General features: G+C 39.0%; 1 protein-coding gene across 3 annotated transcripts in view; it reads left to right on the forward strand.

Moving 5' to 3' along the window:
- The window catches only part of YME1L (ATP-dependent zinc metalloprotease YME1L), a 76,224-nt gene that overhangs the window by 25,142 nt on the left and 23,514 nt on the right, over window positions 1-27,568 (forward strand). For 2 of the 3 annotated variants that reach the window (XM_081735792.1, XM_081735794.1), the window contains exons 5-9: window positions 7,076-7,261; window positions 9,782-9,876; window positions 11,354-11,444; window positions 23,539-23,691; window positions 25,490-25,622. In XM_081735792.1, the coding sequence (XP_081591918.1) occupies window positions 7,076-7,261; window positions 9,782-9,876; window positions 11,354-11,444; window positions 23,539-23,691; window positions 25,490-25,622 (658 nt within the window). The remainder of the gene's footprint in view (window positions 1-7,075; window positions 7,262-9,781; window positions 9,877-11,353; window positions 11,445-23,538; window positions 23,692-25,489; window positions 25,623-27,568) is intronic. The other variant, XM_081735793.1, reaches the window with a different exon arrangement.

Genomic DNA, 27,568 nt, shown 5'->3' on the forward strand with positions numbered 1-27,568 from the left:
GTCAATATGTCAATTTAGTGAAAGACTTATCCTAGAGTGCAGAGTGTTTCAAAATGTATGCCAAAGGTAGAGTATCTTGTGGATTGTTATCATTACACTTTCATTAAAATGTGCATCCTATGCGGTTAGTGCTAATATTTTCCACAAACCTAATCCCTCGTGCAAAGAACCTTCTTTTCAGCTGGCACTAAAATATATTCTTGTAATCTGAGATTTCAAAATATGTGTCACGAAATTAGTGCTGGTAATGGTTTCAAAATGACGGTTCTCATAACTCTCTTCTCCCAAACAATGTATACGAGTGGTGTGACATTAATTAATTGAACTAAACGATTTCGGCCTGCACATAACAAACATTCAAGACAAAGAGGGTAGTAAGTGTATTTTTCTGCTAGTCTACAGATTAATTAATTTAATTGAAATATTATACTGTCATCTCACTCGTTCGAGAAAGCGAAGACTATTATCAGAGAACGTGACTTTATGGTACTGGACCATTCATCGTTCATCCTAGACCTGACCTATGTGACCTGAATTGTTCTACTTCAGCTGCGAATTCTTACCCTGCTTAAGAAAGAACCACCAATGATGTCCAGAAGGTTGTTTTGGATTTTGCTAACGAATTCGGTCGCGAAGTTGCAGCTCGTTAACACATTGAAGAAGTTATTGCCGCTAATTCAGAAGTGATGTGTATTTACTTACAGGGAGAACGGCTGTTGTGTATCTGAGTAAGTCATGTGACTCCGGCCTTTTGAGAGGTACTACATTTCTCCTTTGCGATGTTGGTTCAGTTGTATCCAAATAAGTAAACAGTGTATGACAAATAGAGGGTCTTACCCTCCAGGCCCTCTTTCAGTTATGGCACTAATATAATACATAAACCACTAGCTGAACCTGCGCTCTTTACACAGCACATCATTCATATACGAGCATGAATCTTCTTGTTAATCCTCACTTCTGTACATGTCCCTTTGCAGACACAAGTGAAAGAAGTCTTGGTAAAAATCGGCAAGAGATACCGTTAAGGGGAGATTTCTTTCGATTACTTTTTCAATATCTCGTATCATTTGTAAGATTTGAGTCTACTTCCGGTTGCAGTTATTAATTCATGTATGATCTGTGTTTTCTTTCTTCTTGCATGTAGGCCTAGTATGTAATAAGCAAATACATAAACTAAGTAACTCTATTTCCTATGGAACCCGGAGGTTCAATGCCGCGTTCACAAAAGCTCTCCACTGACTTCTATCCTTAGCCAATTGGATCCAGTTTCTACTTTGTATTTCTATTTCTGCGAAATTTATCTTAATATTGTCCTCCCATCTGCACCTAGGTCTCCCTAATGGTCGTTTTCCGGCTGGTCTTCCATTTTGAATTTTGAAAGCGTTCGTTCTTTCTTCCATCCTGGCTACATGACCTGCCCACCTCAGCCTCGTAGATTTGATGACCCTAACAATGTTGGATAAACCGTATAAATTATGTAGTCCCTCGTTATGAAGATTCCGCCATTCCCTATTCCCGTTTCTCTTGGGTCTGAATATTCGTCTCAGGATCTTGTTCTCAAATACTTTCAATCTATGTTCTTCGTTCCGAGTAAGAGACCATATTTCGCAACCATACAGAACAACAGGCATGATTATCGTTTCATACATTTTAAAATAAGCTAATACATTGCACATACAATCAATTATAATGTCAGTGATATATGGTGTTCATTGAAAAACACTCCAAACAATAAAGATTCAACTTAGATGGAGAAATGATTATCCTTCGTTTTTCATTATAATTTGGCCATGAAACAAACACCTGATGCAGTCCCTGGATACAATTATATGGTGTTGGAATGTATAATAAATAGAATATGATGCTTTAGGTTTTGTTTTTTTTATATTTTTTTTTAATTTCAACACTTCCAATGTATTCGTAAAAATGTAGTAAATAAATAATGACCTTTTTTTTAAATATTGAGTTAGAACTGGACAATCTACGCAAAATTTGCAATCGATCAGTGAAAACGTCATCTTTCTAGAGCCTGTAGTTTCAGAGATCTCACTGTCAAAAGGATTGGCCACAAACATATAAACGTCCACAAACGTATAGTTTAAAAAAACTCCAAAGATGGCAGCACAATTCATTTGCATTTATTTTGGAGAAGGCTTATTAAAATGCAAAGACTTTGAACAATAATTTAAAAGGATAAACGTTGTGAAAAAGATCTCTTTAAGTAATTTTATGACTATCCATGGCTTTGGATTGATTATTTTAACAAAAGAAACACTACCCAAAGCTTAAAACACACTTTATTCTAAATTATAATAACGGTTTCGGATATCTAACATATCCTTCTTCAGACAATATCGAAAATAAATGAAAATACACACACATATATAGTCATTGTTATGACAAAGTTTAAATTCTTTAACAGTCATATATATATAGTTATTGTTGTACTTTCCTTTTTTTCTTTCTTTCTTTCTTTTTTTCCTTCTATTTGCTGAGGTCTTCAGCCAATCCCGTAAGTCTTCTTGTTCACTTTCCAACTAATTACGTTCCGCCATTTTTGGTTCTTATAAGGGTCTTTTTTTATTTTCTTCTTGTCTATGCTATCCAAACTTCCTTGCCATAATTCATTAATAAGTAAGCCTCCTGTCCAGTTCATCAGTTTATCTCTTCCTACCTTCTTTATCCAATCTGCTTCTTTCCACTTCCTTATTATCATTCTTTTCTCCATCTCCAATACTTCCGTCTTATCCCAATTAATTCCGTGATTCGTCTCCTTAACATGTTTATATATGGCATTGGTATCTTTCTTCTTCCTAACATAATCTTTATGTTGTTTTAATCTTTCTTTCACTCTCTTTCCTGTCTCTCCTATATATGACATATTGCAGTCCTCACACCATACCCTGTAGATGATTCCTTCTTCCTCTTAACCTTTTTGGTGCCTTTTCTATTCTTCTTTATTGATCTTAATAAATTTTCTCGTGGATAGGAGTACAAAGAGAAATTTCATAACAAATATGATAAGAAGAATAGAAATGCTGGAGGACGAAGAGGAAGGAAGGAAGGAGAGCATACAGAAATTCTACAGACAGTTAGAGAAGAACGGTTACAGCAAGAAGGAGTTAGAGAAGGAAGAAGAACGCAGGAAGAGGAAGAGAGGGAGAAAGAAGAATGAAAAGAATGAGAGTGGAAAATGGCATGGTATAGAAAGTATGAGAGAAGAAACGGAGGAACTGAAGAATTTATTGAAGAATGGAGGGGTCAGAATTTATAGAAAGAGTGGCGAAAATGTATTAAGATCAATAAAGAAGAAGAATAGAAAAGGCACCAAAAAGATTAATGAAGAGGAAGAAGGAGTCATCTACAGGGTGAGGGTGAGGTGTGAGGACTGTGATATGTCATATATAGGAGAGACAGGAAAGAGAGTGAAAGAAAGATTAAAACAACAAAGATGATGTGAGGAGAAAGAAAGATACCAATGCCATATATAAACATGTTAAGGAGACGAATCACGGAATTAATTGGGATAAGACAGAAGTATTGGAGATGGAGAAAAGAATGGTAATAAGGAAGTGGAAAGAAGCAGATTGGATAAAGAAGGTAGGAAGAGATAAACTGATGAACTGGACAGGAGGCTTACTTATTAATGAATTATGGTAAGGAAGTTTGGATAGCACAGACAAGAAGAAAATAAAAAAGACCCTTATAAGAACCAAAAATGGCGGAACGTGATTAGTTGGAAAGTGAACTTACGGGATTGGCTGAAGACCTCAGCAAATAAAAGGCAAAAAAAAAAAAAAATAAATAAATAAATAAATAAATAAATAAAATAAAATAAAATAAATAAATAAATAAAATTAAATTAAGTTTTAAAAAAATAAAAGTACAATAACTATATATATGTCTGTTAAAAGAATTTAAAATTTTTTGTTAACAATGACTATATATATGTCTGTATTTTCATTTATTTTCGATATTGTGCGAAGAAGGGTATGTTAGATATCCGAAACCGTTATTATAATTTAAAATAAAGTGTGTTTTAAGCTTTGGTCAGTGTTTCTTTTGTTAAAATTTAAGTAATTTACTGGTATTTAAAGTACACCTTTTTAAAAATATTTGTCTCTGTTATAAACGTGAAATCACAAATAACCGTAAATCAAAGGTTTGAAAGCTTAAAGTTATAGGTTGGAGTTCAGTCGCTCTTAATTGTTATTGTAGCATTTTAATAGATAGGTATGTGTAATCCCCACAAGTAATGTATACGTATAGAGGCATAGGTGTTGTTTCTACATCATTTCGTGGTTGTTCCCATGCTTGCAGTCGTATACATTTGTTTCATAGTTCATATGTGCGAAATATATTTAATGCATATATATGTTTCAATTTTAAAAGTAACCTGAAATTTCTAATTTAGTTTAATATTTTCCTTGTGTGTTTCCTGAGTTATTTTGAGTTGTAGAAAAAAATAAACTCACACACGTGCCGGTCCCCGACAGCGAACAGTATATGAGTAACTTTATCACTGTGCCTCATTTGCGTACTTGTTTACTCAAACATTGAACTTCACTACTTCAAAGGCTTGAATAAGAACTGACTCAAACCTCAGTGTTGGAAACTTCATCATGTGCCCTGAAACAGAATGACATCTATGTGATTCACAATCGTTGGCTCCATAGTTCTCAGTTCTGCGAATGCATAGTTGCATTGATCGTCTCGATCGATGGCAGCATTTCGCGATACACTATACCCTGAGTAATCCACGAAACACAGAGCAAACTTTCTGATGCAGTTGTGATAAGGCTGGCTACCAATGATCACGACACTATTTAATATCATAAAGAATCCACTCCTCATCGCATGTCAGCATTTTGTCCAGAAACACTTTCCGTGATGAAACAAGAATCATTGTATGCATCATTTTCTGAACTATAGTCAAATCATGTGGGACCTATTGTTCCACTTCAAATAGTTTTATAAACTGATGGATTTTTTAGCGAATGGTTTCTGCATTGCAATTGAATGCTTCTCCCAATCTTCACATGTTTGATCGTTATTTTTCTTCAATAGTCGCCTTAAGTGCCTCATTATGTATGAACTAAGAATTTATTCTTAAATAATTTGTATAACTAAGCTGACAATACCAGTGTATTTATCCTAGTAATATGATTTCGAGAGCTACTCCTGTTCACATCTTCGGACAGAGAATGACCGCAGGAGCAGCTCTTGAAATCATATTGCTGAGATACATATACATTGTCATTGTAAAGTTAATTATACAGGGTGAGTCAAAAGTCCTTAGACACCTGCATAAGTTTGAAAATCGACGGGAAAAGTAAAAAGTGATGTGGGAACAGAGGTTTCATGAGGGTCCGCAAGTTTTGGAGTGTATGTCATTCATGGCCGCCATCTTGAGATCCGCCATTTTGGATTCGTCATTTTTTTTAAATGGGAAGGGAGGTGTATGACACATCAAATAACACTAGCTTGAGCTCAGGAATTTAGTGGTGTAATTTGTTATTTTCTATCTTGTACAGTTTAGAAGTTATTAATGTTCAAAGGTGGGAAATTACCTTGATACTGAATGCTACAACACATATTCTACGTGTTGTCCATCTCGTGCAATGCACAACTGTATCGCCGCAACCACTCTGACTGCACACGGAGGAGAATGTCTCCTGAAATTTGGTCACAGGCTTGTTGGATGCGTTCCTTCAGGTGTCTCAAATCACGGATTGTCTCAGCATACACACTCTGCTTAAGATGTCCCTATAGATGAAAATCAAGGGGCGTTAAGTCAGGGGATCTGGGCGGCCACTCCACGGGACCACGGCGACCAATCCACTTCCCTGGCAGTTGTTCATCCAACCATTCACGGACACCAAGTCCATAGTGTGGAGGGCCTCCATCGTGCTGAAAATAAGATGAGAAAATGCCGTCAGCGTTCAGTGTGGCAGGGAACACAAGGTCCTGCAGCAGATCAGATACTGTGGCGCAGTTAAGGTGTTGTAAATGAAAAATGGCCCAATGATGCGGGAGTCCCATATGCCACACCACACCATCACCTTCGCTGGACTGTTCTCGACTCGGGTCAACTCAGTTCGGATTTGCGTCACAGCAGTATCGACAATTATGTCGATTAACCTCCCCGTTCAAAGTTAAATACTCCTCGTCGCTGAACAGTATGCCCTTGGTAAACGGAGGATCCAATTCGTGTTGTTCAGTAGCCCACATGCAGAACTCCAACCGGCGATCAGGGTCATCCTCGTTCACTTTATGTTGCATGTGCAGCTTGTAAGGATGCCACTGATTGGTGTGCAATATCCGGACAACGGAGGATTGGCTTATTGCACATGCTAGGGACACACGACGGGTACTTCGTTTAGGATTTTTCACAAACGACGCAACAACCGCCATTGCAGTTTCCTCATTGGTTACAGTCTTTGGTCGCCCACTACGTGCCCTATCTTGAACAGAGCCCGTCTCCCGGAATTTGGTGATCACGTGAGCCACCGTGCTGTGCGATACCGGTTCTCTGTCTGGGTGCCGTCTGTTGTAGTCAGCTGCTATTGTTCGGTAGCTGCGTTCCCCTGATATAAGGATGATTTCGATCTTCTGTTCACTTGTCAGACCCATTTTAGATCACCTGGAACAAAGAGAGAACTGGGTCAGTATCAAGGTAATTTTCCACCTTTGAACATTAATAACTTCTATACTGTACAAGATAGAAAACAACAAATTACACCACTAAATTCCTGAGCTCAAGCTAGTGTTATTTGATGTGTCATACACCCCCTTCCCATTTAAAAAAATGACTTGAATAAAAAATGGCGGGTTTCAAGATGGAGGCCATGAATGACATACACTCCAAAAGTTGCGGCCCCTCATCAAACCTCTGTTCCCATTATCACTCTTTACTTTTCCCGTCGATTTTCAAACTTATGCAGGTGTCCAAGGACTTTTGACTCACCCTGTATTATTTAGTTAAGTAACAGAAATGTAATCCTATTTATTTCCCAGACTTTCTGCTGTAGTAATAGCTTTCAACAAAAAATATTGTATTTCCGTTCCATTGCAGACATGATTTCAGACGAAACCATAACTGCAGAAGAACAGCAGAGGCTTAAAATTGCATTTGCTGAAGGCTATATGGCTGCCGATGGCCAGAGGGCGCCCGGGAGAACAATGAAGTGGCTTAAAATAATTCAGCAGCTGGTTACAACTATTATCTTCATGGGTGTATTCCTGTTTTTCATGGGTAAGTGTAAGTACACATGTCTTGTAACTTTTCTGTTGTTAGTTAACACTCCAAATCCCATGTGCATATATTTTGTGCAGACTTGGTCCATCACTGGAAGTGATGTGCATGTGTTTTATGCACACGTTGGTATTCTTGAAGAGGCCAGTGTGCGCTGCTGACCTCAGATTAAAACATCTGATTTTCGGGCTGGCGCTTGGTATTACAGTACTTATAATAATGCCCTAAACGTAAGTATTAAGGTGTCCAACAAGTTGTAATGTGGGAGTTACGAGAGGGGGAGAATATTGTAATTGAATATGGCAGCGATCTCTTGTTGGGGGATGAGTAATATTTAAAAAGCATTTCTATTATACGATAGGACTATCTTATTGGAAAGAACACAGTTAGACATGTGTGATACTGTTAGCTGAAATCGTTTTGTAAACTAACTTGTATCATCAGTTAGAGATATTTATTTGTGTAATTTTGATTGTCATTTTCAGTTTTGAGTGTCATTTTCAGTTTTGAGATTATACTGTTTAACCCTCCGACGTCCCAATGGGGGACCTTAGGTCCTCCATGTGTTTTATTTATTTATTTCAACATACGTGATGAAAAATAGTTTTATTTTTTCTATTTCACATTATACAGTAGTCAGCTTTGGATACCATGTGTACCGTTTCTGCAGTTATAGTTACTACAGAAATGAGTAATAATTGCTTTGGGGTACATTTTAAAGATTAATGGAATCGTGGTGTGTAGAGATTTCTCTGAAAAGATTGCAGTCGTCAACAAACAGGAGAATGTTACTAAATAAGATTTGAAGATGATCAGAATGCAAAGTTAGAAACTTTGCAATAGTCCCAGGTTCAATATCTAGTGGAAGCACGTACATTATATTTCACACCAATATAACCATATTCCTCGAAAGGATCTTCGTGCTGCAAATATTGATTATATTGATTATAAGTCTGTAATGATTGGTGGGGAAATTTTTACTTTTTTTTTTTCTGAAGGCACAGAAGATGGTCACGAACATTTGACTGTGCATAAAATGTTGAAAATTTAAATTATATAGTTAAAAAAAAAAAACATAGTAAGAGAAATGAAAAAAAAAGCATAGTAAGAGAAATGAATACTCAGTCGAGTATACTAGTACTTAAAATGAATACTGATGTTTATTTCTGAATATGCCTCTACAGTTAGTCAAAAAAGTAATTAGTCGACTGGGTAGTCTATTTAAGTCAATAAATTACTACTTTATGTCAAATTGTGATTCCCTTATGTCTACATCAGTTCATTTAAAGGGTAAGGTAAATCGCTTATGGCTTTGCATTTTTTGGCAAGTCGTACATATATAGTTCGTGAAACAAAACAAAATAATTTAAGGTTCTTAATCTGTAAACAAAATTTGTTAACCATGCGCCCACGGGAGGAAAGATTTTAGACATATTAGTGCGTCGTGTGTGTGTGTTTTGGCTGAAAACAAGTTCTAACCTTCTTACGTAAGTGGTAGGATCAGTAAGGCAGTAGAGTAGGGTGGCCAGATCCTTTCACTGCAATTCGCAGAAGTATAGGGTGTAGTATGTAAGCTCTAACAGTATTATAGTTGATCAGTTACTATACAGTAGGCAGTCTTTAATCTGGCACATTCGGAACACTCCTGCCGAATTATTGAACGTTAATATAGTTGTAATGTGGAATACCAAAAATAAATCACTTTAGACAAAAATGCGAAGTATTAAAACTTGTATTTTGTGTGTTCACACATTTTCTGAACCTATGCAGACGTTATAAATATCTTACAAAGTATTTTCGTAACTATAGCAACTGTAGGGTTCAACGTATTCTTAAAATTCAATAGAGTGCAGAGTTAAATTCAAACATTATTTTTGTTAATAAGAAAAAAAAAAAAAAGCTACAGAAGAAAAAATAATACAGCACAATGATATTCAAAACAAGTTGTAATAAGCTGATATATGGGAAGAGAAACATATATAAGATTACTGATTAAAAAAGTCTCTGATATCACGTTGCTTCCGTAATTCGGGTGTCTTCTTCAAAAAATCGTTACGGATTATACATAAATTGAGTTTCGGAGAGTTTTAGCTTTTGTTAAAATTCACCCAAAAGAAATGCGAGCGGCTCAATCTGCCGAATTACAGAATGGGCCAAACCATAGAATGCTGGATTAAAGAGCGCCTACTGTGTTACGTAGGTTCTAGAACTATGTTGGCTTGGTTCTTCGTGAGCAGAAATGCGAAGGAGTTCTGTTATAAGTTTTTCAAAATGAAAAATATGTATCGAAGGAAAAAGTCTTGACTTCCGTTTAATCAAATTTGAAACCATGTAAATTTATGTAGTCTTTAGCAAGATTTTGTGAATGTACTTGAATATTCCATAATTCCCAAGCTTTGATCTCAAAAGTAAAGATAACCACTGCCTGATCGTTTTGTGTCACCCTTGATTTTCTGTTCCAATTTATTTGGTCATCCAGTATTAAAACATGTATGTTAACTGTTATCCTTTGTTTTCCATTTAAAGCCAGTGCAAGTGGATCTGTATTCAGAATACAACTGGGAAACCAAGTCGAAGTGGACCCAGAAGAAATACATGTTACATTTGACGATGTTAAAGGTGTAAGTTGTGTTAATTTTGTAGTGAAAGATGAGAATATGCTTTACTAATGGTTTACAGTTAAATTGATTTCTATTACGGATACTTTTAGTTCATGATGCGAAATATAAAATGAAACCTTAGATTTGAAGTAGATAATTTAACGTTTCCCACATTGATATTATTATTATTTTAATTTCTATAATCATCTGAAAATAATTACAAATTGTTTATATCCTTTTGTGTAAGCTGTTCTGAAACAATTTTTATTAACTATGACATTCGGTAAACGTATCACGTCAGTTTAATAATTTATTAAAATCACAAATCAAAACCTTATACCTATAAGTGTAATTTCCTTTTCACAGTACAGTGCATGGAATATAAAAATAAATTTAATCTAGGTTAAATAAAAAGTAAAAATTACAGAATTAATAATTTCAACCGTAAAACGTAAAATCAAATTAGCGTTGGTAAGTTTGCTTAAATCTTAAATATTTGTTAATATTTGAATTCTTAAAAATTATTTTAACTTCTGAATGTTTTACCCGTTGTATTTAAATCATTAAATATGAAATAAGAAGGCAAATCTTAGTAAAAAGGTTAAAATTAAAAAGTAGGGTCAAGTATAAACTAACAATGATTTTAATAACACCGAAATGTGTTTCTGGTTTTGAGTAGAATAACCAGGATTGATGTGGTCACAAAATGTGCCGTTTAATATCCTTTACTAATATTGAAACTGTAAGTTATTGCCACATTAAAAAAAAATAATATTAATACTAAACCATCTGTTACACTGATATAACAGTAGTATAGTTTTATGTTAAATTACTGAGTATATGCATCTTTCATTTCATATATTTATTTATAAAATAGTCACACCACCCACGATATTGATGCATAATTACTGTTGTTATTTTGCCAACACACTGTAATAATTTCGTTCATTTAAGAGTAATTTCGGAGCTATTTGTTCATTGTTATTCGTGTTAATCCATTCGGTTTTACATTATAAATTTATTTATTTTTATTTTACATAAAAGAATAAGTTACTTATAAAGCAGATTTAACCTGCAAGTTCAGAGAAAGAGTAATAAAATTTGAATGTTTCCCGTATTATTAACGAACTTGGATAGTTGTATTATACTTTTGGCATAAAAGGCATATTTATAATTTGAGAGCTATTTAATTACTTTAATATTTGAATATTTAGAAGTACGTACAGTCTTGTTAAAAAATCCTGGCTACCAGTTTTTCTTTAAGAGGTTATAGTCTCGCAGACGTACGTAGAATAATTCAACATTTGAACTGAATAAAGATATTTAATAGCTGAACATTATTCGCATTTGTTTCATTTACTTCCGCGTATTGTAACAGTACAGAGCTTTTTTTATATGAGGTGAGTGGCCAGATTTTTTGAACAAGACTGTACATAGATAGTGTATATAGTTTATGTTCTTAGCATGTGTAAATTTATTCTGATTATCATTGTTTCAGGTCGATGAAGCAAAACAAGAACTGAAGGATGTTGTTGAATTTTTGAGAAATCCAGACAAATTTTCGACCCTGGGAGGGAAACTTCCTAAAGGTATGTTTTAGTATAGCTTCAGGGTGTGTGAAATCGTAAGATAGCTATTATAGCACTATTACTACAATTGAGATCAGCGCAATAGTTTTCTGTCTTCGTCCAGAAATCGTCCTGAAAACTGATATTAAGCGTATGTGACATTTAATTATTTTCCAATAAAGGGGTTGGACTAAATTACCTATACCACTGCTTCTCACGCTGTACTTTGTGGATGATCATTTAAGAATTCTCACAGGACATGTGGAAATTCGACTATATTGCTGCAATTTGCTATATTCAGCATTAAACAGTTTTTTTAAATATATATATTTTCTAGCCGTGTCTTCTTATGTGTACTACGATAAAGCGATAATATCCATCTTACCTCACTTACTCCTGTGTGTCCCACTGGTCCTCCAGGTTGGGGGTTGGATAGGGCTAATCACCCTGCCTGTAAAACTCCTCGATAGTACCAAGATAAGCCTCGGTTGAAGCCGGCTGGATTTTTGGATTTCGTACCACTCCTCGGACCTGGGATCATGAGACGGCGGAGTGAAACGTGTGCGCATCTAGCGGGACCGGATGGAGTGATGCCCTGAAAGAGAATGCGGGGAGTCTGTGACACAGGGATCTCCAATTGAACATGGATCTCTTCCTTAACACGGTGGGACTGGGTCTTCTCAAGAGTACCCATCAGTCGGCGGTGCAAGTGGCCCTGGTCCCTTGTCAAGCGTGACTTGGGGTGACGGCTTAGCTTTCTGACAAGGGTCATGCAGGTAGGACCTGTCAGCCTCGTTGGCCGCTGTGAAACTCAGACGGGGGAGTGGAGAAGATTTTGGGCTTAATTTGATTATGGCTTTGCATCACCCTGCTTCGTCCGCAGCTCCTGACCAAAGCAAAGTAGAAGAGAATGGAACCATCCCTTGTTATCTGATAACTACAGAAAAAGTGCAGAGACAGCTGGTTCTTTAGTAAAGCTCTCGCCGTTTGTTTTTATCGCCAACTCTGTTACATCGCCACGGGCTCATACCCGGATGGCCATATTAAAAATTACGCAATGGCACTTTACTTGTCCATACTGTCAGTGACAAACAGTCGCGGCTACTGCTGAAATGTGATCCTGGTTGAAGCTCATAACCAGCTCAATTCAGCAAGGGTGTGATTACCTGCCGCGAATTGCAAGATGTGCCTGTTGAAATCTGTGCAGAGCTCCGCGACTCCCATGTTACAGGTGTCCAACGGATCCACGTCAAGAAGAATGGGCAACTAGCGGCGAAACATTCATATATCGTCACGTTCGACCTGCCCACCTTACCTCCTGCTTTGAAGGTTGGCTACCTCCAGTTGAAAGTCAGACCGTACATTCCTTTGCCGCTCTGATGCTTCAACTGTCAACGCTTTGGCCATTCTGCGCCTTCTTGTAATGGGACGGCCACTTGTGGGAACTGAGGTGGCCCTCCACATGGTCCTGCTCCATGCACGATAGAGACCGAGATCTCTGCAGCGGAGGCCCGCCGTAGACTTGCGCCGAAGTTACCTTTTAAAACCAATTTTTCTTCCTTGGTGAAATCCATGAACTCGGTAGGAACTCAGACAACAGATGCATCCACACAGACCAACCCTATTCTAGCTTCTGCTGGCTGTAGTACTTGTGGTGCCGTCTCAACGTCTCGTGCAACTCCATCGACTGCTGCTGCTTCTACTGTTTCTGCGCTTCGGTCGCCCGCCAGGGCTACAGCCTCGCAGTCCTCTAGTAGAGCTTCTTCTGTTCGCTCTCTCCGCGACCAGTTTCTTAAATCTTCTACTCCTGGCACACCTAGCAAGCCTCGGAAGAAAGAGCGAAAGTAAAAGACGATGACCCAAACTTCTCAGTCAGCATCCTCTGACCACGCTGGCAAGTCTAAGTCCTCCCGTAAGCCCTCTTCGAGCCCTCCCGACGCAAAGAAGATTAAGCAGAAACCACGCAGTCCTTCCACGAGCGGTGTCTCGTCTATGAAGGGAGTGAAGGATGACGATCTAGACGCATTTCAACTTGTGCCTGGTCGTAAGGGGAAGCATGCATCGAAACTGTTTGTTCTCGATTCCGCTTAACTTATGGCTTTACTCCAGTGGAATGTCAATGGATATTCCTCTCACCAAGCGGAACTTCATCAGCTCCTGTCAATGTTGGATCCAGTGATCTTCTGTCTCCAAGAGACTCACTTCACGCATACCACCACGTGTTTAGTTTCCGGATATACGATATATCGTCACGACAAGGCCGGACGTGCTGCCGGCGGCGTCGCTATTGGAGTGCCTGACTGCTACCATTCCTCGATAATACATGTTACGAGTCCTCTTCAGATCGTTGCTGTCCGTATCTTTCTGCACCAGCCCATCACCATCTGCTGTGCGTACATCCCCCGCACCGATGCCTTTACTGCAGCCGATCTGAAACATGTCTTTCACTAGCTTCCCGCCCCTATTGTCTTCGTGGGTGACTTCAACTCTTGCCGTGCCGTATGGGGCTCTTGTCGGACTGAACCTCGTGGTCACTCTTCTTTCCGAGACGAACCTGATTCTGTTGAACGATGGCAGTCCCAGGCACTTCACTACTGCTGCTGGGAGCTCAACTTCAAGGGCGTGTACATCCTGATCTTTGTAGCAGCGATCATTTTCCACTGGTACTTACTGGGTTTAAACTCCTTCCCGCTGCACCGTCGTCAAGATTCAATCTGCACCTAGCTGACTGGGCACGGTTCTCTGCCAGCTTTGACTTCACCCCAGGTCTGCATCAGTCCGTCGAGAAACAGTGTGCGGCTTTTCAGCGGAGTATCTTGGAAGCCGAAGTGGCCATTCCCGTCCACCATGGCCTTCGTCGCAAACGCGTCGTTTCTTGGTGGTCTGCAGAGATTGGCCAGGCTGTCCATGCACGTCGACAAGCCTTGTGTGCTTTTCGTTGTGCTCCTAGTGATGCTAAGTTGGAGCAGTTTCGCCGCCTTCGTGCCCGAGTTAAGTATATCTTCAAACAGGCCAAACGACGCAGCGGGCGCGTGTATGTGTCTTCACTTTCTGCCCAGAGTTCAATCTCTGAAGTATGGTCTAAGGTTCGTCGTCTACAAGGCCATTCTCCTTCTAGTGCGATTCCTGCTTTGGTTATCAATGGACTCCCGGTCACCGACCAAGATCTTATAGTGTCCGAATTGGGTCAGCATTTTGCCGATGTTTCCAGCTCTGCGCATTATCCAGCGGCCTTCCTGCCCATCAAGCATCGTGACGAGCGTACGCTTCTTGTCTTCCGCTCTGCTAACACCGAGAGCTACAATACCCCGTTTACTGCTGCGAAGTTATCTGCTGTTCTACGTTCCACGAAGGACACTGCGCCTGGTCCGGATCATATACTTTATGCTATGCTTCGGCATCTCCCGCCTGAAGGACACCGCCATTTTCTAGATCTCTTATACCGGCTCTGGCTGGAGGACAGTTTTCCTGCTGCTTGGTGTGAGGCTTACATTATCCCGATTCTAAACCCTGGCAAGCTTGCTACGTCTCCTGCAAACTACCAACCCATCGCCCTTACCAGCTGCCTTTGCAAAGTTTTGGAAAAGATGATCAACAACCGTCTCGTTTAGTTCCTAGAGCGTAATGGCTTCTTTTCCAACTTCCAGTGTGGCTCCCGACGCTATCGCTCCACGACAGATCACCTTGTTCACCTGGAGACTGCGATCCAGGACGCCTTTTACTACCGTGAACATCTTGTGGCCATATTTTTTGATTTGGAGAAGGCTTATGACACTACTTGGCGTTATGGGATCCTGCGCCAACTGCATTCTTGGGGCCTCCGTGGCCATATGACTGCTTTTCTCCAGAACTTTCTTCGTGAGCGTCCCTTCCGAGTGAAGATTGGATCCACCCTTTCTGCACCGTTTCGATAGAAGAATGGAGTTCCGCAAGGCAGTGTGCTCAGTGTAACACTGTTTGCTGTGGCTGTGAATAGTGTGCTGCACGAACTTACACCTTTCGTTCGTGGTTTGCTCTACGTGGATGACTTCACGATCTACTGTCGGTCCCATGATCTTCATACCATTGCACGCCAACTACAACTAAAGCTCAACCGCCTGCATCAGTGGTCCCTTCGCTCTGGCTTCAAGTTCTCCTCTGCCAAGACCAACTGTGTGCACTTCTGGCGTCTCCGAAACTGTGCTTTTGATCCAGATCTTTGCTTGAGACCTGATCGCCTATAGTTTGATCGCCGTCTTACTTGGAACCAGCATGTTCGCGCCTTGAAGTATAGCTGTCTCCGCTCCATGAACTTGTTGCACCTACTTTCTCATACCACCTGGGGTGCTGACCGTGTTGTGCTGCTTCGCCTTTACAGAAGTCTCATTCGATCGAAGATTGATTATGGCTATGTGGCTTATAGTTCTGCTCGGTGCAACGTACTACGCCACCTAGACACCGTCCAATATCTGGGTCTGCAAATTGTCCCTGGGGCACTTTGTACGAGCCCCATCCTTAGCTTGTATGTCGAAGCTCACGAGCCGTCTTTGTTGCACCGTCGCTAAGTCCTGCAGCTAAGATATTTACTTCATCTGAAGGCCATTCCTAATCATCCCTCTGGGTTTACGTTGGAAGCTGGTCCTTACCTTCAACGTTATCAGGCACAGCCTACAGTCACCAGGCCTTTTGGAATCCGTGCCTTGGAACTTCTGGCAGATCTTGCTGTCGAACTACGTCCACTTGCTGTTTTGGGTTATCTGCCACTTCCACCGTGGCAACTGTTTCCACCGGCGATCAACTTCTCTTTGGCGCAGTTCAAGAATGCCACTACCAGGAATTTCTTTCTCTCATGGCCTCCTATCCGAGCTACCGCTTTATCTTTACCGATGGCTCCGATGGATGACTCTGTTGGCTGTGCTTTTGTTCTGGAAGTCCACCGTTCCCGAGTTCAGCCCCATCCCTTCTGCACCGTCTACACCACAGAATTGGTAGCCATTTTGGAAGCTCTTCAGCATGTTCGTCGCCGCCAGCTTCGCGCTCTTGTGATCTGCTCTGATTCCAGCAGTGTCCATAGCCTTGCCGATGTCTCGTCTCCGCATCCACTTGTCCAGAAAGTACTACTTCAGTGCCATGGCCTACTTCCTGAGGGCTATGATCTTCAATTTTGATGGGTGCCATGCCATGTTGGCATCCCTGGAAATGAGCTGGCCGACACTGCTGCGAAAGAGGCTGCTCTTCATGGTCATCGTTACCGCCTTCCTGTTCCCAGCACTGATGTTCGTCACGTCTTTTTTGTCTTCTGCATCAGCGCTGGCAGTCATCATGGGATCAGCAGATCAACAACAAACTCCATGCTGTGAAGCCCCGTCTATGAGTCTGGGCGTCGAGCTCCCGCCCTCCACGATTGGAAGAGAGGACTTTGGTTCGTCTTCGGGTTTGTCATAGTCATTTGACACACGGACACCTTCTACAGAGAATTCCTCCTCCTCCTGACTGTCACCTCTGTGGTCAAGGCTTGACTATTCGTCATCTTCTTGTGGACTGCGTGCCTCGTGCGCCTGTGCGTGCTCAGTTTGGCCTGCCCGCTGACCTCCGAACTCTGCTCAGCGATGATCCTGGCATCGTCTTGAAGGTGTTCCGATTTCTGCGACATCAGCAAGTTTTATCCGCCATTTGACTTTTCTGTGTGCCTCTGTAACTGTGCAGTGTTCTGTTATGTGGATGCACCGCTTTTAACGTTTCATGTATTATTTATTATTTTATCTTGTACTTTTCTTTTTCTCACTGAGCCTGGTGCTCTGCGTAACTGTTTTGGTGTGTTCCTTATGACCTTCTCATCTACGGACAGTACGGTTTTTTAACTGTGTGTGTTTGTGTCTCTTCGCGTTAACTGCGTGTCCTTTTACCTAATGATGGGTGCTAAAAGACCTCCGTCGTCGGCACACCCACCCCAACCTTTTCAATTCAATTCCTGTGTGTCAGACTTCTTCAAAAATTTCCGTTGAAAATTGTCAGCTTTAATCGTGAAGCTAAGGTGATATTGTTTAGATGGGTTTAAAAACGGACAATGAAGATGTTAAAAATGCACTGTAAAATTTGTAATATAATGAGTGTAATACATGAAGTTGACACGTTAGATATTCAGTTCTCCGATTGTTTTGTTAGGTTTTATTGTGTAAGCTGTAGTATAAACTTTCTTGATCAGATAATTACTTAATAAAATAAATCGATACATATTAATATTTAACATTTAACTAAGACTTACTTTTAATACGTCATGTTTCAAAAATAGTTTCTGCAGTGCTTCTCAGCCGCTTACAAATTCTTACTACAAACTTGCTCTACATCTCCGGATGGAATATTACATTTTGTACCATTAATGATAATACACATATGAAAGATATACACACACCGGACAAAAAATTAGTCACCCCTCAAGAATTCGTGAACAGCAGTAATTAATAGCGTGTAACACCACCTCTGGCTTTGATAACCGCCTGGATTCGGCTTGGAAGCGAGTCCACAAGGTTTTGCAGGTATGTCACATCCAGTTGAAGCCACTCGTTCAGGATTTGATCGCGCAAATCCACCAAACTGCGTGGATGCCGATTTCGGCGTTTTACCCGCTGTTCCAACGTGTCCCACAGATTCTCGATGGGGTTCAAGTCTGGTGACTTGGCAGGCCAATCTAGATGGAAGAGGGTTCGGGAGTGTTCATCATACCACGTACAAATTGTTCCAGCCCTATGAACTTTGCTGTTGTCGTCTTGAAAAATAGGAGTCTACACAGCATACTCATCATGAAGATATTGACTGAAAGGCAACACTTGCTCATCCAGAATGTTCAAATACACATGCTGGTTCATTGTAGTGGTGACCTCAGTAAGTGGGCCCAATTCATGATAAGAAAAACACCCCCAAAACATCACAGACCCACCTCCGGCTTGAACATGCCCTTGCACACATTCAGGATGAAAGGCTTCATGTGGCCTTCGGTGCACTCGACGACGTGCGTCATTGGAATACAAGCAAAAACGTGATTCGTCAGACCACATTACCTTCCGCCAGTCAGCTACTGTCCATGTTTGGTGATTTCTGGCCCATTGAAGACGCGCAGCTTTATGTGCCTGTGTGAGCAATGGCTCCTTGCGAGGTGCCCGACTCCAAATGTCCAATGCATGCAGTTCCCGTCGTAATGTTCTTTCGCTAATAGGTTGGGATGAACCTGCATTCACTGTCTGCAGCAATTCCTGTCGGGTTTGGAACCGATTTTCATTCACAAGCCGAGAAACGCGTCTCCGGTCCCTTTCAGTCATGATCTTCTTCCGACCGCAATTCTGACGCCGTGTTTCATGGCCACGTGTATGACACCACTGCTTGTACACGCGTTGAACAGTTCGCTGCGAAACACCAACAAATCCAGCAACTTCCCTCACCGTATGGCCATGGGCACGGCCAAACACGATTGCCCCTTTTTGCCACTCTGTTACATCGTTACTTTTACCCATTTTGACGGACACTATCCACTTGCAACACACTTGTCTCACTGACTGAAGCTGCCTTATGGTTCCGTAGAGGCAGAGCGCGCACAGTTTTGCACGTGACTCGACTGCTGCGCCATCTGCACAGGCTTTACGATTCATCTCTTCTTCTGCACAAGGTGACTAATTTTTTGTCCAGTGAGTGTAGTTTTCCATTTAGAATTGCAAGGTGCAAAATTATCTTGTGATTCCTTAAAATACCTTAGCTTAAGGAAATATAAAAATAAAAATGTACTTCCTTACACTTTTATAATCTTGAGCGTAACAATCACTATATGTTTGCAAATATGTAGTTTGACACCTTAAGAAATAGAATACATTACCAAATTTACCCGTTGATATCCTATGTATCGAGAAAACACCAGCTTTTAAAGCATTGTAATGAAAAACTAAATGTGCACTCGATTCAAATCACAAGAATTGAGCATGTACTAAAAGATCATTCTATTAATACCACCATTGACTGTATCACCAAATTTAACATTGTTAAGTCTATCCCCATTTTTATTAATTTCTGTAATACTGTGTGCTGAAATATTGGAATGTTTTGTACGTAGAGACAAATAACGGTTCGGATGTGTTTTTACCCTTCACCAATTTTATTACAAAATTCTAAATAGAAAATGTCTTCAAATTACAAAGATTACTCTACTAATATCTTCCTTCTAAGTGACCTGGATGAAGGAGAATGGTGTTTTGCAGGGAGCCCCTTCACTTAAAGCAGTCTCTGAAATACCTGCAGGGTTTCGGTGAATCTTGCAGGAAAATCCCCTCAGCCCAAAGCAGCTTCGCGAGGTTTGGTTGTGATGAGGATCTCTTAGTCCAAAGCGACCTCGGAGCAGGTGTTGGTTATGTGATCAGCAGTCAGACTGATGCCTGGTACCTCCGTGATTCCTCTTTTATGTGTCATCTTCGGGTGGCTCGTCTTCTTTCGGTTTCCTTCGTGTGGTCCGTCTCGTTTCGGTTTCCTTCGTGTCTTCCTCTTTACTGTATCGTCTGTTTATTTGTAAATATTAGCACGTGTCGTGTATGAGCATGTGCTTGTGTTTTGATGTGGGGATCCTTACAATATAAAAGTGCACTTTGTCTTGTTTGTCAAAGTTAGCTTCTTTTTCTTTCTTTCAGAATGAAAGTTTCTATTTCGGAGTTACTTTTGAAGAATGTAAACTTGGTTTATTACCCTCAAGTGTTCAGAAAATTTGAAACTATTCTATAGATAAAATATTTAAATGGCATTCACCTTCAGTCACCTCGTACAAAAATCACAAACTGGTTACAAGAGATATTATGCTGATACTTCACTTCATTAGAAGAATACGAAACAATTTGTGGATGTAATGAGTCTTATATCAACATTACGAAACGAAACGAACTCAGATCACTGAACATATTAGGAGAAAAAAAAGACAACATACTGTATTTAAAGGACAACAAACCATAATCGACTGAAAGTGATGATCCTACATTCTCCAACAAAATATCACAGAAAGGAAAGGTTTCTAATCAGTTTTCATGGAAATAAAGTAATCCAAAAAATACGACACTGGAAATACGAAAAATGCCATTATTGTATAAAATAAAGTTTATACAATAAAAATAAGCACAGTAGTGAAAACATTACTAAATATTTAACAACTAATTTATAGAACACGGCTCATCTAGATTACCTAGTTAATTAAAGTCATTTTTAAAATGTTAATTGTCCATTTCTGTTCCCAAACACCTTCGAAACAACCACATTCTATGTTCGTGATCAGGGTTGACAATGTTCAACCGAACTGTTGAGGAAAATTATTTTTACTCGCGTGTAGAGGACAAGAGGAAAAAAACAAGTCGAATAAGTTCAAGAGTCCCAATAGAATCAGTTACGCTACTATTATTTAAATAGTAGTATTCAATATTTAAATAGATTATAATTTAAATATATTAGAAACATCAGTGTTTCCATATATAACTAAAGTTTGTATTGAAGTTTGGAAGTCTTTTGAGTTCCTACTGTCCTGTAGATACAAAATGTAGACGATAAAGGAGTAAAAGGTAGGTCATTAGTGGTTTAACGTCATTTGTGACTTCTGATATACATTGAGTTAGAACCAGTTACATTTCTGAAATTGCGTGTATTTTCTTCAGATTCAGGTAACAACGTAATGTTGAAATTCGCTTCTGCGGCAAGAATCTAGCAAAGTGACTGTCATCAGTAGAATTTTTTGTGCCATAAATTGGAAAAGGAGATAAGTTACCTCAAATTTGAGATATAAATGTTTGAATCTGTAGTTGGTTATATCTCAGACACTATATCATAAAGAAGAAATTCCTTGGATATGTCGTTCCCAAACATTACTTAATAATATATGAACATTTTTTTCTTAATAAACTTCCCGGTTCCTTACTAGATAATAAATTAAAAAAAAAATATGCACTTATGGACATATATTTATAAGTATCTGTCTAAAATATAATGACACTGTTTCGTCAACTTTGCCAGGGTCTTGTTATTTACTTTTGACTATTAACTACTACAGGAATTGTATTTAGTTTTTTTGAAAAAGTAACCTGTTATAAATAATACCTGAAATATAGTAAAATTAATATCCCAACTTGACGTCATTTTTCTCGGAGCCCTATGGATGAGTATGAATAAGAATAATTTCATTGAATTTCACATCTTTAAATTAGTATACAGAGGTTGTTTCCGATCTATGGTGACGATTTCAAACTGTACATAACTTAAGGGAAACTATGTCGCCACCATCGAGAGTGCTCTATTTGGTGGCCCCTGACACGCAGTGTAGTCATGTCAAGCCGCAACCATTCCTCCTGACAGATTTCGCATAGCTCGTCAATGGTACAAGGTCTCCTGTGAGACAAGGCTCGTTTCAGGAGGCCGAAAGCGCAAAAGTTCATCGGTGACGCATCACGGGACTTTACTGGAATATTTGTGAATAGAATGGCACGAATTCCAGTTTCTGCTGCCGTTTGTTGAAGGAAGAGGCGGGTTGAGTGAGATGTATGACTTGACGCCTTGTCTTGATGCACCCACACACGATTCTTGTCCCTGTCGTAGAGATGGGGAATGTCATGGCGATAAGTGGTGTTAGGACGTTAGCCTGATAATATTCCGAATTTGCCTTCGTATTTTTGGCTACATGATGTATGATCAGTTTGCCGTGGTACGAATATCCAGTAATAATCATGAAACTGTACCAAAACTTTCCTTGCATTCAGTGAACCATCTTTGAAAAGTCTCTCACAAGTGTCGATCGATAATTAAAAATAAATAAATAAATAAAATAAAAAATGCACGTGGCTTATGACAGTCATCCAGACAGACATATGCCTCGTCCAGTGTTACAATAGACTTCCACATTTTACCGGCCAGGTACAGCTCATACAGCTTTCGACAGTTGGTGAGACGTTCCTGAATGTGTTTTGGCAAGAGCTTGTGAACACGCCACCTCCGTCGCTTTACCAACCTCAAATCGCGGTGAATGATGGTGTGCACTGTTTTCAGTGATGTCTGTAGCCGGTTCGCGATACTCCTCCGTGTGGATGGATTCTCCCTGGTGACTAGAGCCCGAACTTCCCGAATTCTAGCTCGTGTGAGGCTAGTGGCAGGCGGAGGTTCGCCTGTTTCTGCTCCACATGAATCATCCCACGCCTCTTCCTACCTGACCGTTTTAACTCCAGTGATATGCCATTTTAGTGAATCCACGCTTCTTGCAAAAGTTTGATAATGCCACTATAACTGTAGTTCACGTCGGAGAGGGAAGTTCGTCGGTGTAGCCGTCTCCATAAGCACTAATTTTCAGTGACATTTATCCCGATATGCACTTACCACACCTGTCACGGACAGTCAATTGTCCAAGGTGCCCATACGACTGGCAGCTTCCTTCTTTTCCCGTTTGGTGTTGCAGCACAAGATTTGTAATTTTGTCACGATAGATTGGAAACAACCGCTGTGAAGAGTACAATTAAAGACTTACCCAAGCGTGGGTACTTTTACCATTTGCGTGAGCGTAGGTTGTTCTCCGAAGGGGTGAAGGAACTGGAGATTTTACTATCACAGGTTTCTTCTGAACCTTCGAACAGAAGTCGGTTTGGTAAATGGATGCGTTTTTTGTAAAGCAACACGAATGTCTCATTCACTTGCACAGATTTTGGGAATTCCATCGTGAAGGGGTGGAGAAAGATAGCAGTTTTAAGTATTATTTCATATTCCTTTTCAACCTTTTTTTTTTAATAAACAGAATACGCATATCATCACATTCGTTCACACAAATTTCGGAAACTCTGCACCAAAGGATTGGAAAATGAGGACAATGTCGGTCGAACGGAGAGGAGAGGAAAAGGGATTTGGTAATAAACCATGAATTCACTGATAACTTTGGAGTGAAGGAAGTTCCAGAACTGTAGTGAGTTCTAACTCGCATTAACAGGTTTTTGAGCTAGAAATTTGGATGTATTTCAAATATTTGCCATTAATTTCATATATTAACAGTCAAAGAACTTACATTTTACGTGTTAATCTGTATATAGTGAATCGTATTCTCAATTTCTTTATTTTTTAACTTCGTATTTTTCTCTCTTGATTTTAGGAGTGCTTCTTGTTGGTCCACCTGGAACAGGGAAAACTCTTTTGGCCCGAGCAGTTGCAGGTGAAGCAGGTGTCCCATTCTTCCATGCGGCTGGTCCGGAATTTGATGAAATCCTTGTTGGCCAAGGCGCAAGGAGGGTTCGAGATCTCTTTAGTAAGTTGTGATAACTTTGTCACAGTTCTCTAGTGTCTATTGAAGTTGAGTCTCACCGTTATCATGAATTTTTCCTTGTTGTTTTCCTTGTTTGAATAGGAATAAGAGATAATGACAAACGTTTATTATTTTTTTAATCGATTCCGAGTCCCAACAACAGGTTCTGTCTAGTTAGTTAACCTTCTATTCAAGCCGGAAGTGGTAGAAACTAACAATTTCTTGTTTCAACTTGGTCGCCTGAGAGCAAATATGGTAATATATATCAATAAGCAGTTATTTGAAATTTATTGTGTATGAAAAGAAGATACCATGTTCACCTGCATCTCTAGTTAAACCAAGAGTGGGTATAAAATACTCTCTGTTCTCTTGTAAAATAATTAAATTAGCTGTTTTCCATCTAATTGGAAAAATGCGTAGTTTTAAGCACGTATTAAATAGTTTTCTTAGATACGGTACCCAGAACTGACTATTATTTTTAAAAAACTTCACCTTAATGCCATTTGGCTGTGTGCTTTGTTTTTAAAATTCTTGATAATGAAGTCTATTTCTTCGTTATTCGTTAATGATATATGTGTTTTAGCCATTTCATTTACATTAAAATTGTCGTAGTATTGTCTGTCTAAGGCAGTGGATTCATTATCTGTAAATGGCTTGTCTTCTGGAAGTATTTGATTAATTAAGTATTTCATAGTGTCTTCTATATCTCTCGTATATCTTCCGTCACTCTTTTCCATAGACAAAATCAATGAGGGTTTCACTTCCTCCATGACTATTTTATAAGGAGTGCCCCAGGATCTATACTTAACTTCTCTCTAACAAAGTTCAACCATGCTATCAGTTTCTCTTCTTTAATTTCTCTCTGTATTCGTTTTTAGCTTGTATATATTGATTAAGTCTTATCGCTTTAAGATATGGATCATTTGTTCTTTGAAATTGCCTTCTTCTGACCCTCAATCTTTTCTCAACCACTTGAAGGTTCTTATTCCAAAAATATGATATATTTCTCGGTTTATTATAAGGCTTATGCGCTTTATTCGCCGCTTCCACAATGGCATTTTTTATTTGTTCCATTATACTGTTCAACTCCTTTTCATTAAGACAGGTTATTTCCGGTAGTTTGATTTCTTCAAAAAAAAAATCCCACCTAATACGTTTAATATTGTAATATATAGATTGATTATATTCGCTGTATTACACAACTGGGACTGTTGAGCCGTGGTTTGAGGACTATTGGGATGAAATTGAACCGTCCTCTGGCCCACCGTATCCCCGAACCTGAACATAATTGAAATATCTGTGGTTCGTTTTGCAAATAGGAATCAGGCTCAGATTTCCTGCTCGATCCTCTCTCACGGAACTTAGTGAAGAATTGCATGCGGAATAAGTAATATTCCTCTTGTTACCATTCACGACTGTTCTGCGGGCAAAAGCTGGTCCAACCCATGTTAATCTGGAGGGGCCGCGGTGGCTCAGTGGTAGAGCGTTCACCTCTGGTGCATGGAGTTCCTGGTTCGATCCCAGCTCGCGTCAAATAAACTTTGTGATGGACCGCGTGCGTGGGTTTCGTCGGAGTTCTTCCATTTCCTCTCTGTTCATTCCACCATTTCTCATCATCACCGTCTCTTTAGTCTAGCCGGCATATCCGTGGGACGTAAAACTCACAGATTCCATTTCATTTCCATATTAATCTGATATATTGCACTTTTTTTCATGTGATTACATTAAATTAATAACTATATGTGTCAAAACGTTAAATAGATAATAATTTCTATAATTTAATGTTTTTTTCTGTTTTCAGAAGCGGCAAAGGACAGAGCTCCATGTGTGATATTTATTGATGAGATAGACTCCGTTGGCTCCAAGAGAACGAACTCCGTTCTTCATCCCTATGCAAATCAAACTATTAATCAGTTACTTTCAGAAATGGATGGGTAAGTAAATGTTAAATATTCTTCCTGAAATACCCCAACTTTTTAATTGATACTAAGGTTGTGTTATGGATACATAACTGGCAGTTTTAGACTAACAGCTAGCATTCTTACTTCGCAATTAAGATGACTGGGTTTCGAATCCGGTGGTAGATCAGTGTGAGGACATTTTTTTCTTCTTAGTTACTTCAGGTGAAGCCAGGTTGATCCTTTGAATATACGCACAGATCGACATTCCTTCCAAATCCCTTCCCATTCTCGATCATTAATGATTTCAATGTAAATTGGCCTGGCAAGCTGTATTTGTTAAATAAATAAATAAAATGTGTTTTCTTATTTGCGTGATTATTGACTTGTCTAATATACAGTATTTAGGCCACTTCGTTTACTTTGGCCTGTCTCTCTCAGCCTAAAAGGCATAATCGTGGGACGTTAGCTCAAATGTTTAATTTTATTTCATTCCCTTTTCTGTAGTCGTCCTCAGGGTAGCAATTCTATTATTCTGAGGACAGGTAAATGCGAGTCTTCTAAAACTTCATAATCCTCTCCTTTCCCATGTGCCTAATTTATCTGTTAATGTATAGGAAATATTGAATATAAATTATAACCCTCTTCTCAGCGTGATAGTCTATTTTATTCACGGTTACCAGGTATCGTTTCCATAATGATTCTTAAGGTGTACACGATCACCAAACTTCGTTTATACTATTAGACAACGTATGTAACTTAATACTTCAGCACTTTTCTGATGAAGTTTAAAATGAAAAGAAAATTATATGCACCAAGCCGAAAGTGAAATGATGAATAAACTTATCTTTGCTCTAGATGACACTAGAGACATGATCCAAATTGTATGAAGATTTTAGGCTAGTTAGACAGGAATTGACATTAACTCCGAGGACTTGCTGTTATGTGGTGGTCTCATTGTTTAAGACATCCTAAGTCTAAATTTAGTCCAGATTGCTTAGTCCTAATGTAATATGATATACATTTTTTTTTTTCAAAAGATAAGACGACATTTTGTAAGAAATTTTGACATCTTCGAGTTTAGTTCGCGTAAAATGAAATCCGTTACATTTTGAATAAATAAGTACTTAAACTACGATTTTAGAGTGTTACATACTTTAACAGTATAAAGTTAAATCATAATTTCTGTAGTTCATATTGTCATTGTCGTAGTTTGCTAATATTACTATTACTATTAAATTAAATAACAACTACAGTTTCCACCCAAGTCTAGTCCAAAGTAAAATACTAATTGTTTATTCGTGTGTTGTATTATTGCTGTGTATCAAGACATTCAACATATGGCCACAAGCCAAGTGAATCGTTAATCGTTTTGTGCTTGACTTCCAGATTTTCAATATATACGATGTTTAGTATATTAAAATTCGATTAAAGTCTTTGGAATATCAAGTATTTTTTTTTATTCTTTTCTTTAAATAAATACAGGCACCACCTATTTTCATATAATCAGAACTCTTATTTATAGCTTATACATAAAAGTTTTATAACAATATGAACATTTTGTCAAGAGAGAAAGAAAATTATTTAAAATATTTTACACAAAAAATTGTTTAATAACTGACTTCAACAATCTTAATTCCTTCGTGCACTTTTCCTTACTTACTTATTCCATTATTAAAACTAATGTATTGTTCCATTAATAGATACTTACAACTAAATTACAGAGGTAAATCACTGGTGGTAGAGCGTTCACCTCTGATTCGAAGGACTCTAGTTCTATACTCCAGGTCTTGGTATATTTGTAGTGAACGGAATCGTATCCTTGTATTTTGTCGGAGTTTGTTCGTTTCCTCCTATTTTCTCATTCCACTGATTGGTAATAATTCATTTCTGTTTATCCTCCTCCTTCTGTAGCCGTAAAGACATAACTGTGAAAGATTAATCATAAGATTTCATGTCATCTAATTCTTATAACTAAATTT

The sequence above is a fragment of the Thermobia domestica genome, chromosome 13 (assembly GCF_964235325.1).
Source record: "Thermobia domestica chromosome 13, izTheDome1.hap1.1, whole genome shotgun sequence".
Taxonomy (NCBI): Eukaryota; Metazoa; Arthropoda; class Insecta; order Zygentoma; family Lepismatidae; genus Thermobia; species Thermobia domestica.